Source organism: Dermacentor albipictus, unplaced genomic scaffold (assembly GCF_038994185.2).
Source record: "Dermacentor albipictus isolate Rhodes 1998 colony unplaced genomic scaffold, USDA_Dalb.pri_finalv2 scaffold_13, whole genome shotgun sequence".
NCBI lineage: Eukaryota > Metazoa > Arthropoda > Arachnida > Ixodida > Ixodidae > Dermacentor > Dermacentor albipictus.
Genome location: NW_027225567.1, coordinates 9,165,190 through 9,182,610, shown reverse-complemented (window position 1 = coordinate 9,182,610; position 17,421 = coordinate 9,165,190). Strand labels below are relative to the sequence as shown.

The window sequence follows — 17,421 nt, the reverse complement described above, 5'->3', positions numbered from 1 at the left end:
TTGAGATCTCTCAGTAGCCGGATCGGAGATCGATGGACGAGAAGTATTTAGTTGCGTGCAAGCACTCCAGGGCGTCATCGATGCATGGTAGTGGGTAGACGTCTTTTCGCGTGATTTTGTTTAAGTGGAGAAAATAGACGCAAGAACGCCCGGTACCATCTTTTTCACAAGGACGGCAGGTGAAGCCCAATGGCTGCCTGATGGCTCGATGACACCATTGCGGAGCATTTTGTCCACTTCTGATTGGAGGACACGATGTTCAGCATGCGATACACGATAGGGACGCCGACGAATAGGATTCGTATCTCCAGTTTCTCCTTCGGCTGCGCGTCAGCTGCTACAACACGGCGGCCAGAATGCGCAGACTGCACGGAAGAAACAGCCCCGCGAGCTTGGATTGCGGCGAGAAGGAGACGCTTGAGCACCTTCTGCTCCGCTGCCCGGCCTTCGATGTTGAGCGCACTGCGCTCTTTGCATCATACCGTCGTGTGGGACTGCACTGTGACTCGCAGGGAGCACTTCTCTTTCCGGCAGCCCACCCTTCCATTGTCAAGAAAGTGCTTCCTGTCCTACTTGACTTTTGTTGTGACACGCAGCTGAGAGCGCGGCTGTAAGCCCCGCATTGCTTCTTCAATCTTCTTGTTATTTTTTTCCGCCTTCTTTTCCTTCTCTCCCTGATCTTTTTCTCCCCACTCCCCTTTCCCTGTGCAGTGCTGTTGAAGTGTCCTCCTCTGAGAGACAGTTATGGCACTGCACTTCTCTCTTCCTCTCCTTCAAAAGTCACTACACACACACACACATCTCCAGTGTTTATACGGTGGTGAACAACAGATGTTTGGCCTAAAGGCCTGTCGCCGAAATCAAGGACGTCGCTGTACGGTTCACGCAGGAGTCGTATGTCTGTGGCCTGTGCAGAGGTGAGGTCAGGTGCAATCATTTTGGCGAAGTCATCGGTTAAGAAACCAGAGCTGTCAGCTGCAATTGGCGCTAATATGCCACTCTCGGCATTCAGACTCTCAATGTCAAATTCGCAACCACTATAAAAGCTGGCCAAGAACATGCCGGCCGGAAGCACTTAAGGGCACAGGCTGAAATTTAGAAGCGGTAGAACGATGTCGTTATTTGTAACCGTGACCAACGTATGCGGAAAGCAACGTTCCGGTTCAAAAGTACGTCGATGAAGCGATGAAGCGCATAATCACCGTCAGGAACTTGTGGCAAGGTGGTCAAAGTGACGTAAGCAACTGGATCAGGTTACAGACGCACATCTTGAAGTGAGCACAAGGGCGGTGGGGCGGTTCTCGGAGCATCGGCGAGTTCAGTCAGTTCTGACTGAAGAACGCCGGTCGTGCAGTCGATGAGAGCAGAATGAGTGGATAAAAAGTATAATCCAAGGATAACGTCGTGAGGGCAGTTGTCGATCACAGAGGAGAGAGCCAAAGTAGGGCGGCCGGCTATAATTAAACGCGCAGTACAGATTCCAACAACAACCATGGGCCCTATAACGTAAAACTACTCCAATATGTTTCTATTCCAATCTCCTGACGTCAAATTTGCGTAACCACCAACGCAAGCACCGGGCGGTCACCCACAGGGTTGTCTGAACAGACCAATCAAGCGCTCTCCTGGTTCATAGGCGGTTACTTTGGGTTGCTTGAAAAACGAATAACATTGCCTACACTGAGCGGCTTGTCGTATCTAATTGGCTGACAAGAGGCGAGGAGAACGCTCAAGTGGAGAGAGATTCGATAGGGCCGAGCCACTGCACTGAAAGTCGATAACCGGATGAAGAGGGTGGTGCCGGCGTCTACGATTGGTCGGCTTTCCGTTACTTAGCTTGCGGTGGCTGGTCGAAAATTGCGGCGGCATGCAACGGAAGCTCAAGAATGACGCTAAAACGGACTCTCAGCAAAGAAGAGTTGGCAGAATGAGGGGGTAAACGTGCCGAAAGTGCTCGAAAACGTTACACGGCAACGCAAGGAGTTTTATTATTACGCAAATACATCCATGCTCTCCGGCAGGTGCGAGTAGCCAGCGTCTGAGCGATCGGCGGCAGCCATCTTTTATTTCTTTCGGAACGGGGCAGCCTGCGGCTATTCCGAAGAAAATTCAGTTTTGTTCGGCATATTAATACATCTTTATCGCGTACACGTCACTTTGACGCGTTGAGTTCTTGCGGTTTTGTGACGTTACGTGACAGGCAGGTGAAGTGGGTGCAGCCCGAAAACTTTTTACCAATAGCCGAGGGCTAATGGCGAAAAGGGGTCGAATCAGAAATAAGGGTTTTCCTTTTTTCTGTCAAATCATGCATAATCAGTGTGTAGCCATCATATCAGATGGGGAGGTATCGTGGTTTTCGTGATATCGCGTGACAGACAGGTGAGGCGGGGTGGTCGAAAAAGGTTTCTGACCAATCGTGGAGGGCTGATAGCAGAATTGGAATAGAAAAGTTTGGAATAGTTTTACGTTATAGTGCCCCAGCACGCCGCCGTCGGCTACACGTAGCACTCGGGCAGCTGCTGGGGTGGGGACCTTCTTTAAACATCTACGTAGGCTAGCATTCATCAAAGAAACATGGGCGCCAGTGTCGACCAGTGCTTGGACAGGTACGTCGTCTCTTTTAACGTCAATTACACTTCTCCTTGTGGTCACAGACAGAGGCTCTGCTGCAGTAGTCGGCAATGCAGCACCACCTTCGAGGGCTGAGTTTCTTAGTTTTCCGAAAGGGTGCGGCCAAAAGGCGATGTGGCTGCGGCGAACGGAAAGATGGGCGACGTGTTTGCGGTGAACGAGACTGGTGTCAGCGCGGCGATGGTGAGCGGCTGTACCACGTGTTCCCAGCAGAGTTGTCCGCGCTGTTAGACTCGGCGGTGGGTGAAACATTGCGGATATTTCCATCGAAACGGCTGAGGTTGGTTGGCGTGCGAAGTGTTGAGGGCCACAAGTTGCGACAGTATCGGGCGATAGTGCAATATGACAATATGACCAATGATATGACCAATGACAATATGACCAACAATATGACCAATGCGGCGACAGGTGAAACATATGGGCCGGTCGTCCGCAGTTCTCCACTCAGTCGGCTTCCGATAACGTGGAGAGAAGCGTCGGGGTGGAGCGAAAATAGTAGAAGGGCGTTTGTTAGCTCTGGGATTGGTGACAGCACACATAGACTGTAAACCAATGTTTTCAACTTCCTGGCGAACGATGGCTTGTACGAGGGGAACTGAAAATGCGGTAGCATCAGTGTTACGCGAACAGAAAGCTGCGGGCGCCATTGCATCCTGTTCACGTCTAACGATTCGCACCACATCCTCTGATGGTGACGCATGCTGCTGTGCGGGTTCATCTTCATACGTCGGCGTTGGGGCAGTATTGGGAAGTCTGGCGTATACTGGCAAGACACTCCGGCTTTTGGCCTGCTCGAATTGTCGGCATTCTTTAATGGTTGGGACAATTGTACAGGAGCTCTTGCACATGAGCAGATTAAACGCGTCGTCAGCAATGCCCTTAAGCACGCGACTGACCTCCTCAGTTTCTGTCATGTCGTGATCGGCTGTACGACAAAGTGCCAGCACGCCCTGGATGTACGAGACATAGGACTCCATGGGGGATTGGGCACGGAGGATATTTCCTGCTTTGAAGCAATTTTACGGCCGGCTGGTTTGCCAAACAACTCTGTCAATTTCTCTTTGCATTGGCCCCAGCTGGGTAGCTCCTATTCGTCGTTTTCGTACCACACCTTTGCCGTGCCTCTTAGGTAGAAAAACAGGTTATCTAGCATAAGCATAGTGTTCCATCTGTTGATTCCACTCACGCGTTCGTACATGGCCACCCACTCCTTAACGTCCGCGCCATCGGTCCCGGAGAAAGTGCCAAGATCCCTGGCTTGCGCAACGACAACGGAAGGTGACAGCAACGTTGGAGGCAGCAACGACGTTGATCCGGCGTGCTCACCTTCATTCATGGTGCGAACGGTGATGCGACGTCCACTGCGGAGCTCCGTTTCCAGCCGTGGTGCCCCGCACCTCTCACCAATATGTTACGGGATGTTGCGAGCATGGAAAAACTATATTTAGAAGATATACACAGCATGCGTCAGAGTAGTTAAGATGGCTGACAACCGAGAACACGCAGCAGCCAGCGTCATCGATCTTCTGCTTCCTCTCTTTGCTTTCATCCTTTCGTAACAATATATATATATATATATATATATATATATATATATATATATATATATATATATATATATATATATATATATATATATATATATTGACGTGTGTTTGTGTGTGCGTGTCGAGAGAGAGAGAGCGTAAAATCGCTTGCGGTTTGACCTCCCCCCCCCCTCGAGAAACAGTTGGTACGCCACTGATCTTGTCCACCAGCAATAATCAGCATCTATCTACGCTGTTAGTACTTGATATACTGTTGCTACTGATATTGCGAGCGGTACGTGCGTCCCGGCGTGATAGCGTTCCTCACAGGGACATCGCCAGTGCACTGTTGTAAATAAAGGAAACTAATGATAGATTGATATTATTAAGTCGAAAGCCTTAAGTGGCTCATATCCCCGATGGCTTAGAAAAAAGTCACCGCCCAAGTACTCCGTACCAGCGAAACTGAACTGTGCGGCACCGCTGTTTCATCATCATCATCAGCCTGGTTACGCCCACTGCAGGGCAAAGGCCTCTCCCATACTTCTCCAACAACCCCGGTCATGTACTAATTGTGGCTATGTCGTCCCTGCAAACTTCTTAATATCATCCGCCCACCTAAGTTTCTGCCGCCCCCTGCTACGCTTCCCTTCCCTTCGAATCCACTCCGTAACCCTTAATGACCATCCGTTATTTTCCCTCCTCATTACATGTTTGAAGTATGAAGTTTGAAGTTTATTTCCTCTCTTCATTACAGAAAGAGCAAACAAGAGCTAAAGGCCATTTGGCCTGACAGGGGCTCTTGCTCCTAAGTGCGTTCGGCTGACATGATGATGATCCAATGTACGAAAAAAGCAAAATATAACAAGAAACAAGCAAGTACCATGTAGAAAATACAAATAAACAAGAGAATGTGTACATTATACAATGACTATGTGAAAAAGACATTTATGCTTCAAGTTTTGTTTCTGCAATCACATTACAGCGCAGAATAAGGAATACATATATAGTGCATAAAAAAATTAGTGTGAGAGCAATTTATGTGTAAATAATTTGATTGTGTATGAGATGGTTTTTTACACAATCCTTAAAGTTAGGCGCACAGAAATTAATTTTTTGCTGAACAATGTTTAGTAGCCTTGGTATTTGATAGTTTATATCCTGACGTCCGTAGTTAGTACGCGTGAATGGTATTTTCTTGATTTGATAACGTAATGGGAATCGAAGAGAAGTGGGTATGCTGACAACATGGAGACTTTATATGTAAGAGTAATCTATAAGAAAATACTTGATTTGCTCGGATCAGGAAATGTTTGCCGAAGAGATTGTGTGTGGTTAAGTCATGCGGCCTACCATGACAGTTTTCAAAACTTCGGGCTAGTCGTTTTTGCAAGCTTAATAACTTATCATAGTTTTTTGCTGTAGTTGTTCCCCAAATCGAGACACAATAAGTTAGCTTCGTGTAAAAAAGAGCGTAGTGTATTGCTTTCCTTAGCCATAAAGGTATTAGATCGCCTATTTTATGCATACAGCCTACTACTTTGCTAAGATCATTGCTAAGCTTATTGACATGATTGTCCCAGGAGAGGTTTTCTGCAGGGCAAACGTCTCTCCCATACTTCTCCAACAACCCCGATCATGTCCAACAAGCCCATGCCCATTTCTTTTATGCGAAGCATATTACGAGGGCTCAACCCAGCTCCTCAGGCGCGGCGGTGTCGCCTTGAATACCACGTGACACCGTGACGTCACGACAGAGGAGAAGTGGCTTTGGCTCAACTCTTGCAAGATGGGCTGGGTGGGAATCGAACCAGGGTCTCCGGAGTGTGAGACGGAGAAGCTACCACTGAGCCACGAGTACGATGCTTCAAAGCGGTACAAAAGCGCCTCTAGTGAATGCGGTGTTGCCTTAGAAACGAGCTGTTTCTATGGCTCAGGCGTGCGTCGCTTGCTCAGGCGCACATTTCGTTGCCGCCACGAACGCTGCGTTGCTCGACGCTCACCGCGTCCAATGCGGGGCGTCCAAGGCGAAGCAGAGTAACGCATGAGTTGTTTCTTCGTCTAGCCGAACCAAATATAGCCAAGCAACAGCAGTTCACCAAGCTAAACAGTGGTTCAACAACTAAAATAAAGGCTAGTATGCTTCGCATCCTGGGCTTAACCTTACCTAAGCCACAGCCATTTTTTCTTGATTTCAACTAAGATGTCATTAGCTCCCGTTTGTTCCCTCACTCAATCTGCTCTTTTCTTATCCCTTAATGTTACACCCAACATTCTTCTTTCCATAGCTCATTGCGTCGACCTCAATCTGAGTAGAACCCTTTTCGTAAGCCTCCAGGTTTCTGCCCCGTAGGTGAGTACTGGTAAGACACAGCTACTATACACTTTTCTCTTGAGGGATAATCGCAACCTGCTGTTCATGATCTGAGAATGCCTGCCAAACGCACCCCAGACCATTCTTATTCTTCTGATTATTTCCGTCTCATGATCCGGATCCGCCGTCGCTACCTGCCCTAAGTAGAAGTATTCCCTTACCACTTCCAGTGCCTCGCTACCTATTGTAAATTGCTGTTCTCTTCCGAGACTGTTAAGCATTACTTTAGTTTTCTGCAGATTAATTTTTAGACCGACTCTTCTGCTTTGCCTCTGCAGGTCAGTGAGCATGCATTGCAATTGGTCCCTTGAGTTACTAAGCAAGGCACTATCATCAGCGAATCGCAAGTTACTAAGGTATTCTCCATTAACATTTATTCCCATTTCTTCCCAATCCAGGTTTCTGAATACGTCCTGTAAACACGCTGTGAAGAGCATTGGAGCGATCGTATCTCACTGCCTGACGCCTTTCTTTATTGGGATTTTGTTGCTTTCTTTATGGAGGACTGCGGTGGCTGTGGAGCCGCTATAGATATCTTTCAGTATTTTTACATATGGCTCGTCTACACCTTGATTCTGTAATGTCTCCATGACTGCTGAGGTTTCGACAGAATCAAACGCTTTCTCGTAATCAATGAAAGCTATATATAAGGATTGGTTATATTCCGCACATTTCTCTATCACCTGGTTGATAGTGTAAATGCGGTCTATTGTTGAGTAGCCTTTACGGAATTCTGCCTGGTCCTTTGGTTGACAGAAGTCTAAGGTGTTCCTGATTCTATTTGCGATTAACCTAGTAAATACTTTGTAGGCAACTGACAGTAAGCTGATCGGTCTATAATTTTTCAAGTCTTTGGCGTCCCCTTTCTTATGGATTAGGATTATGTTAGCGTTCTTCCAAGATTCCGGTACGCTCGAGGTCATGAGGCGTTGCGTATACAGGGTGGCCAGTTTCTCTAAAACAATCTGCCCACCATTCTTCAACAAATCTGCTGTTACCTGATCCTCCCCAGCTGCCTTCCCCCTTTGCATAGCTCCCAAGGCTTTCTTTACTTCTTCCGGCGTTACCTGTGGCATTTCGAATTCCTGTAGACTATTCTCTCTTCCATTATAGTCGTGGGTGCCACTGATACTATATAAATTTCTATAGAACTCCTCAGCCACTTGAACTTTCTCATCCATGTTAGTAATGATATTTCCGACTTTGTCTCTTAACGCATACATCTGATTCTTGCCAATTCCTAGCTTTTCCTTCACTGCTTTTCGGCTTCCTCCATTCCTGAGAGCATGTTCAATTCTATCCATATTATACTTCCTTATGTCAGCTGTCTTACGCTTGTTGATTAACTTCGAAAGTTCTGCCAGTTCTATTCTAGCTGTAGGGTTAGAGGCTTTCATACATTGGCGTTTCTCGATCAGATCTTTCGTATCCTGCGATAGCTTACTGGAATCCTGTCTAACGGAGTTACCACCGACTTCTATTGCACGCTCCTTAATGATACCCACAAGATTGTCGTTCATTGCTTCAACACTAAGGTCCTCTTCCTGAGTTAAAGCCGAATACCTGTTCTGTAGCTTGATCTGGAGTTCATCTATTTTCCCTCTTACCGCTAACTGATTGATTGGGTTCTTATGTACCAGTTTCTTCCGTTCTCTCCTCAGGTCTAGGCTAATTCGAGTTTTTACCATCCTATGGTCACTGCAGCGCGCCTTGCTGAGCACGTCCACATCTTCCCCGCTGTTTATCGCTGGGTTAATCCCGATCGTTCATTAAACGACGGCGTGGTAGGCTGCCGAATCTACCGTACGCAGTTGCTGCTTGTGCTCGGCTGCACAAACGTGTTTTTTTGCCTGGGCTGCAGCATTGGCATGACATAGACGAGATTCTTCCCGGCTCTCCTCGCGGCGCTGCTGATCGAAAGCATCCTGCTACTCAGGAGTGCGTCTGACGCATCGCCTACCCATTTCGGAGCCGGAGAGAAACTGCTGCGCGCGCGCTCGGCTGCGATAAAGAGCAACGACGTCACTACTGCCGCAGCTAATTGCGCGCCTCCCTAGCGCTTTTTTTCGCTCATGCGCGCGGGATTGCGTCGGAGGAGTTTTCGGCATACAGGTGACAGGCGGACGGATGAATCGGCTAGCGATATACAGCTCCCATGTAAAACGTGTCGTCCTGTCCAGTAGTACAAAAAATTGCTTCATTTAGCAATGGCTCATACTCCCAAGGATGCAAAAGATCCATCGCATATTGCAAAGGCTACAAGCACCCAGCAAAGTCAAACGTAGAGTGCATACATTTATTGGAACCACGCACACGATTTACAGAAACACGGCGTCTAGTGGAGTAATAAAAAAAAAATTGTGCGCACACTGCAGTAGCTGTGCAAGGCTGGAGTCAACAGCGGAGCTTGTGATCCCCTAACTTGTACGTAACTTTCCTAAGTTGTTTGTAAGTTTTGTAAGGTTATGCTAGGTTTTGCTAAGTTGTTGGCAGGCTTGGCTAAGTCGTTTCTAGGTTTTTCGAGGTTATGGTAAGCTTCGCTCAATAGTTTCCAGGTTTTGCCAGGTTATGCTAGGTTTGGCTAAGTTGTTTCGGTGGGCTTGACGCTGAAAGTTTTCGAGCAGTCGCAGGCCAAAATCACTTTCTCGGTGACGTCGAGCATTCTGGTGCCTACTCTAGCGTTCCCTGGACTGAAACTCGGGATCCTCGATTCGGCGTCGCCTCTTCTCAGCCGCAGCTTCGGCGCAGTGTTCCGGATCAGCTCCACTGCGACGCATTCCTTCTCGCTTGGCAGTACCACACTCTTCCTGGTAAGCCGCTTCTTCTTCGGACGTCCGGACTTTCTTCGGTCTTCCCATGGCCGCAGCACCTACACACGGAACAGAGGAGGCGATAGGTGTGTCGCCGCGCCGACTGTTCCGAGCTTTTACTCGCCTATGAAGTCACGACTCCGCCCTACACACGTGGGATGCGAGGAGGCTACGTGGTTCGATGCTCTCGCAGGTGGTTGCTAGGAAACGCTGGCGGCACACAGGTGGGCTGAGTTTTCTGGTAACGCTCCACGGCGGAACTAAAAGCTGAAACAGCGCGTCTGTCACACATGCTCTGGGAGTGCGGGGCGACAAACCCCAAGTTCATCAAGGGGGAGTGGGACTCGCTTCTGCGTAGCCCCGCTCTAGACAAGCAAATCCTGGCTGTCCGGCACGCCCATGACCGGTCCAGTGGGCTAGACCTGCTCACCGCGACATGCGACTAGCCAGATGCGCGACGAGTTCGCGTCCTCGCCGGACCTGCAATAAAGTTTCTTCACTCACTTAAATCCACGTGACCTTCTTAATGGCTCATACCCCTGTAACCATTGGCTTATACCCCCGTAAGCAAGGAAAAATGCAATGCCTCATACCACTGTAAGGCTGAGGCTACAAAGGCTCAGCAATGTGCAGCGAACAGTGCATGCATTCATTGCAATCACCCATGCAACACGCAAACAGTCTATGTTTCAATCCCCTGCAGATAGAACGCAACGTAAAGTCGAAGAGAAAGGTCGTTTGCGCGAGTCTGACTCCGCTATACGAGCGCGCGAAGCCGCAGCTAAGCGTCGAAAACGAGCCTAAGAAGCCAAACTGCGAAAGCAAGGAGGGAACGATGCGAGACGGCGCATTTCCAAGTGTGCAGAAGGCTTTCGCCTTCACAGGGGTGTAACATGGCCGAACTTCTTATGTTGGACAAGCTAAGCCCCAAAGGGTGTAATATTTCTTACAGTATTCGAAGCCAGCATCGTCGGTTCCTATATAACAAAAGCAGCGGAATTCCTTCTGAAGTATGAATACTTATTGACCGCCATTGTCCCCTAAGGAAATGTGTATTATAGGCAGGCGTAGTACTGCGCATACGATTGATTGAGTGATTCATTCATTCATTCATTGGGTCTATAACCTCCCGACGCGATACAAGGGCTAAAACAAACGTCGCAGTTGGCACTTCTGGAATAATTTTGAGCCCCTGGGATTCTCTCACAAGCACGCAGTCAACGTTAATGGGGTCTTCACATTTTGACCCCAACAATGCCGCTCCCGCCGCCGGAGCTTAAACACACGACTTCGTGCTCATACTTAATATAAACGTCATCGCTAATGAGCCACAAGAACGGGTATAAGGCATAGAGTATATATATTCTGAGATTTTATGTGCCAAAACCACGATCTTTCTGTAAGGTAAGCCTGAGGATTCAATTAAACCCTATAAATTTATTAATTTATGACTAGTTTAAGCGCCAGTTGCCTTTCACTACGCAGAAGTTCCTCCAAATTTCAGCGGCTTCCACGATCTCCCATGCTTGAAGCTTTGCAGTCAATTTGGGGCGCGTTTTCCTTAAAAAAAGTACCGCTCATGTTGTATGCGAGTCTATAGGCCGTGGAGAGCATGTATATATGTATGTTCAGATAAGCAGAGAATAGCCCCTGTGCTAAGTTATTCTCGACAAATCCCTTCTTCCCTTATAAACCACGACTTTTCCAGCTCGCGGTTGCTAGGAGTACTGCTTGTTGACGTTCATAATTGCTGGTGATGCGCAACAAGCGGGACCCGGTACCACGAACACTCAAGACCCCACTATTCACCATTAACTTTAGCGGAAACAAACTGTAGAAGCGTTGTACTCCTATCGTACTACAGGCGTACACTCTGTATAGGGCGACTGAACAATGACACATTACGTTGGTGAATCCACTGGAGTTGTTTGGTGGTATGCCCGAAGCGAGGCAGATTACGATGTAGATTGCCAAGAACAATAGAATGTAATTAACGGAACTATGTGTCAATGGCTTCATAGTGTTACAATGAGGAGTTTTTTTTTTTGCTTTCTTTATGGGCAAACTAAGCACTGCGAAGACTATTTTTTCGGGATTCACTTGCTCAGATTATTTTAATTATTATTTTACGAACTCCCTGTCTATGAGTTGTGTCGCATCGTCAAGAGCAGAAGGAGTAAGCTTTATTTGTGGACAGCAGGTTTGAGACCTAGGCCTCTCTACCTAGACGACGGCCTCGAGCCCTTGGGTCCTGGTGGCATCTTCCAACCATCCTAAAGAGAGATAAAAGTTTCGTTATGCTTTCGCGAGGTGACGGTAAGATCCTTGAAACTAGCATGCCTGTGACGATCGTGGGAACTAACGCGACGGAATGGCGAGAAGTAGCAACATTCATTAATGGGTGCTAGAGATGTTCGCCTTCCCGTAATCCTAGTAGGCTACTCCAGTTGACAAGGGCGGTGCCCGAAGGGACCCACTCATACATCGCACACACGCGCATAACATACGCAATAAAACATGGTGCAGAAGCCATCGAAAATGATTGGGAATGCGCGCGAATAGCCCTAACGAACAAACGAAAGCTTGCGGGCAGCAGTAGTCCTCCCACTGCCTTTCTTCATTCTCGTCCCTCACCACAACTCGATTGAGCGGAGGATGTGCTCTGTCCGCCAGCGTCTTTTTATCGCAAGTCCAACCACCTACCATCAACCACCGACTGTCGCTAACCTCGAAAACAGGCGAAAGAGACAAAGAAAGCTATTCGTCTTAAAAGCACACGAACACACGGCAACAAGCAACTAAAGTATCTATTTCATGTCAGTAGACAACTTTAGTTTAGCGTGTTTAGCATAATAGCAGGCTTAGCGGAATAGCGGGACCGAAATGTGCATTCTAAGAACACTAAACGACCCATATACTGTTTAGCCTGCGCACGATATTTCTCACATTCAACGTTACCGTCTTTGCAAGGTTTATATAGTTTACGTAAAACAGGGCGGCGGTTCCGGCCGCCTGCTTCGAATTGAATTTGGCGTTGTTTTTAGAGAAGTCACTTCGTAGCAGATGGCTGTGTAAATGGTTGTCGCGTGGGTTGATGACACTAGGTTTCTGAAGCACGCAAAGAGTAAAAAAGAAAAAGAAATTGAAGAAGCTTACTACATTACCAAAGCAGGAGATAAATGCGTTAGCACAGCGTCGCTCAACCTGAAAAAATGTGGGATAATTTTTTTATATAAGCGCCTATACTTGTAGGCAGTACGCATGCGTTTCAACCTTTTGGTTATTGGTCTTATTTAGCATCTTATAAAAGCTATGTGACCTTTCAATAAACTTTCCGGTTGGCAGTACAGCGCTCGTCCTGTTGTGTGTCTTCAGTTCTTGCCTTCTTTTTCGCGCTGCTTCAAGTTTTACTGAAGATGAAACAATTCTCCCAAATCAAGTTTTCGCTTCTGAGACAATGTATAGGATGCGTAGCACTGAACAGCTACCATGTGTTCAACAAAACTCGTTTGCAGCAAAAGCTGCACTTTGCGGTAGACGAGGGAATGGAGGTTTCCTAGTGGCGGCTGTAGAGATTTTTGGGATATCGCTGGCTCTCTACCTACCATCAACCCTATAACGCTTTGACAATGTGCCAACTAGCACGTAGACTTACAGCTGTCAGTTTAGAGCGTCAGTAAGAGTTTCACATGTCACCGCTTCGCCATACAGAAGAGCGCTTGGAAAGCCGAGTCAGACTCGGCGACTGCCATGACCGATGGTGAAAGCTGAGCCCAAGTAAGTGTTTAAATCAGAGCTCGAGAGAGATGGCCATTGATACGTGCTATACTTGATAGACTATGGATTTAGACTAAGCCTCAGAACAGAATCATTACCATGAAACGAGCGTTTGGAGGGAAAAGTGTTTAAGGCAACGCGAGAGCGTCCGAAGCTAGACTCCAGTCATTGCTCCCCTTCAGTTTGCCCCACGCAGTCCGAAACATTGGCCCAGCCTTTCCATTCCGCCACATATATCATAGGATATCGTATAACCCAACTAGTTAATTATTAATGATTTTCGAACGTTCGTGCTTAGGTGTCCCCCCGCCCTGTTTGTACCTAAACCAGCTGTAAATGACGCAATGTTACCTATATGGAGCGTATTCATTGGCCGGCTTTCACAAAATGTCCTGCATATTTCGTTGAAAAACTACAAGAAAAAGAGGTTGCAGCATGTGTAAATATAAGTGTAAGTTGTGATTGTCCGGATATCGCAGCAATAAGTTTCCTTCGAAGCGTAATCAGTGATGCACTGCTGCCCAATCTAGCATAATGGGAGCAATTTCTGAGGAGGCACGGGAAGGAAAGCGAAATTAGGAGACGGGCTGTGGAGACAAACAAAAAATTTCTCAGAGAACAAAGCCACCCCGTACACGTGTAGTATTGGCAGTCAACTGCGCTTGGGAGGCTGTCGGGACGCGAGTTCCCACAGAACCTTTCTCTGGCAATCTTCGCGCCTAGAAGGATACGACTCCGGCGTGGGAGCCGCCGCGCATATGTAATCCTCGTACCTTTCCACCGGCAATATGCGGCACGGAAAGCAGCCTATGACGGCCATGGGGGACCTCTGTGAGCGGGCTCCGATGACTGGCATTCCGCCTGCAGACCAGCGCAATGAAGGTGGCAGGGGCAAGAGACATTTCCCACGCGGTGTCATGTGCGCATTGTGCTGAAAACACGGTCGTGTTTGTTTGTCTCGATGGCAGGAGAGGCGCAAGCACAACGCCATTAACCGCAGCGTGATGAGAGCCTGCGTGAGGTAAGGGAATACTGCGTCGATCCTCGGTAATTCAGTTCCCTGGCGCCGGTGCGCATCAGCGTTCGGCAAGGCTTCGTTCCAGACACTCGTCTGTCGTAATGCATAACCGTCTGTCTGCGCGCTAGCGTGAGAATAATGTGCCTGGCCTTCTGGTCTTCAATAGGAGTGACGCAAACAATAACAAACAAAAACAACAACAACAATGTCGACAGTGACTACCAACAACTACTGCTACTACTATTACTACACGATTACAATTACAACAACGCCGTCGACGTATATTGTCGTGGCGGAACTAGGCGCGAACGTCAATAAGCGACAATAAACGACAATAGTGGCGTAAAAGGGAGGTTGTAGGTGGTCGAAACCGAAAGTTAAGCGATTGCGGGCGAGTCACACCACTGTTTCCCACACTGGCGAATGCGAGAAGGCAAATTCGCCTTCTAGTTTGTTTTCCAGTATTCGAGTTTCAATCCGCGGCGTGGAAGTATATCGCCAGGGCGTTCCGGCAGACTACATAAGTAGCTAGGCCTTCGATAAATGACTGGCATGCAGTCACTGTGTACGCATCCACCCACACACAGTATCGAACACACGGCAAGTGCTGCGTTCCGTAACTAATTTGTGTCGTCGTCCATTGTCGGTGCAGGCTGTCACGATATACAATACTCTGCAAGCAGAGAAAGCGAAAGAGACAAAAAAAGGAAGAATAGATAAAGAAAGACGATAGAACATTAAAAAGGAAGCCTGCAAGCAGCTTCTTCCTTATATAAATGTGACTCAAACACCAGAGTGCCGGTGCGCGCATTCATACCGACTGCGAAGAAAGGAATACGCTGATGACGTGACGCTACCGCATTTTTACTATGAAATCGCGGGGCGCACAGCCTACCATGACGAAGTCCCTCAGGTCTGGTATGGGAGAAGACAGGGAATGAACATCGCCTTCGGAAGCTAGTTGAGACAAAGGCAGAGAGTCTCAACGTTGGGCAGTGAAATTGGCCTCCTCGCAGCATGGCTACACCACATTTCAATTCTTCCTATCTGCTCCAATAAGGAACCAATTTCAAATAATTCTTGTGGTAAAACGCGCATTGGACGACACTTTACAATTTAGAGTGTATAACCAAACTTTCCGGCGGGGCATGGTGAGAGGCCTCATAACCACGCTCATGACAAATACTGCAGAGAACAGCAACAATTTTAAAAACGTATAACTGAAATTTCCGTAAGCGTCACTAGATAATTTCGTCCCGCACAAAGTAGTTCTGAAAAATGAGTGCCCCAACTTTCAGTGGCAACTGAGTTGCTATTGTGAACGAGGGAGTTAGCGCTTGAAAATTACTATTGATTGACCCTCGAGGACGATCGATACTTCATATATGCCTGCCTCTGCTGTCCGGTACGTGTAATTGATAAAACAAAATAAATAATGCAATTTCATAATTTTTTGAATGATCCGCAAGTTAATGCGAACAGTGTTTCGTAATTAGCGTTCTTGCGAAAGTATTTTCGATATGCCCAATCAAAGAGTCAGTTTGATCAGAATATGAAAGCGATTGAGGCTCGCGACGAATGCAAAGTCGAACTGGTATGGATACTGTAGTGACTGCCTTTTCTGCGAGACTCTGCGTACTTTACCGCAACGCAGTAGCCAGACGGTGGCATTGGGCTACCCGACGGAATTTCGACAACAGCGCAGCCTGAAAAAAGGAAAGGAAAAAAAGAAGAAAAAGAAGCAGACAAAATCAACATGGTGCTTTGACAGAGGGTGCTTGGAGGAAAATGTGAGAATTAGTTATTAATATTTAATTCTGCGGCTTTACGTGCCAAACCCACAATATGATTACGAGGCATGACGTAGCGAGGAAACACTGGGTTCATTTTGACCACGTGGGATTCTATAGCGGGCACCTAAATCTAAGTACACGAGCGTTGTTGCATTTTGAACTCGGACACCATAATCAACAACCAAGTAATCAGCCATCTACTCCTACGTTTGTGCTTCACATACAGCAAGCTCTCTGTTTGGTGCACGGTATTTACTGCGCAGGACATCATCGCGTTCAACGACCTGCGCATGAACGACCTGCCGTTTCCAATCATATCCGACGAAAAGCGGGAGCTGGCCGTGCAGCTGGGAATGCTGGACCCCATTGACAAGGACAACGAGGGCATACCGCTCACCTGCCGGGCGGTGCGTATACACATGCCTGCCTTAAACGAGTGGGCGCACACTTAAAAATGGCCTCACTGCACCTGAAATACGCTCGCATTTATGCCCGCGTCGAAACGCATGCAGTCGGAAGACGAATACTTTAGTTGCTGCGTGTTTTTCGGCCGAATACGCAAACGAAAATATGAGGTTCCCCGTCGCATAGTGCTACTTCTGTAGGCCAATGACGCGACAAATCTATAGACTTGAAAGACCAATCGAGGCACTACTCTTTCTTGTTTGGTCTACTCGTTTGTCACGTCTCGGCGCCGGAAATATCACTACGTATCCGACCTTCTTATCTAACAATATGTTCTAGCAGGCAGAACACCGACAGAGGGATACACTTAGAAAAGGTGTCCCCCCCCCCCCTCCTTGCCGACTGCTTTACTATAATATATCCAATTAAACTCTGCAATACTATATGCCCCTTATGACCGGCAACAGATTTTCCGCCACTGCTGCCACTATGCGTCAGGGAGAGAGTCTTTGAAGGCGCCTGTGCACCTTCAACGGGTCTCGAGCCTGGAACTGAGGGAACATTCGCGGCCCCTGGCAAAGCACGACCCGTATTTTACGCGCCACTAAAGCGCTGCTGACGCTCATGCAGGCCACGAGCATTCACAAGTTCTAACGAACCTTTGTGATTGCCGCTATAGCGCATCTATATATATATATATATATATATATATATATATATATATATATATATATATATATATATATATATATATATATATATATATATATATATATATATATATATATATATATATATATATATATATATATATATATATATATATATATATATATATATATATATATTACACGTTAACATCTCTAGCATCCCATTAATGCTTGTTTCTCTGTCTCTCTATGTTGAGTAGCGAGCTGACCATGATTCGAGCCCACGTCTGCTTGTGTCCCGTATTTTTTATTGTTTTTTTTTCTTTTGCGTTACAAATATTTCAGTTCTGTTTCTTATAAAATGTTGTTTTCCACTACCAGTATGTTCAGTCCCGGCTCAAGTGTTAGTGCCGGACGTCTATTTACAACAGCATTCC

The 17,421-nt window shown here is 47.2% G+C and overlaps 1 protein-coding gene across 3 annotated transcripts in view; it reads left to right on the top strand.

Moving 5' to 3' along the window:
• Positions 1 to 17,421, top strand: part of LOC135915900 (peroxiredoxin-6-like) — a 223,396-nt gene that overhangs the window by 185,937 nt on the left and 20,038 nt on the right. For all 3 annotated transcript variants that reach the window (XM_065449093.1, XM_070528664.1, XM_070528665.1), the window contains one exon: positions 16,193 to 16,336. In XM_065449093.1, the coding sequence (XP_065305165.1) occupies positions 16,193 to 16,336 (144 nt within the window). The remainder of the gene's footprint in view (positions 1 to 16,192; positions 16,337 to 17,421) is intronic.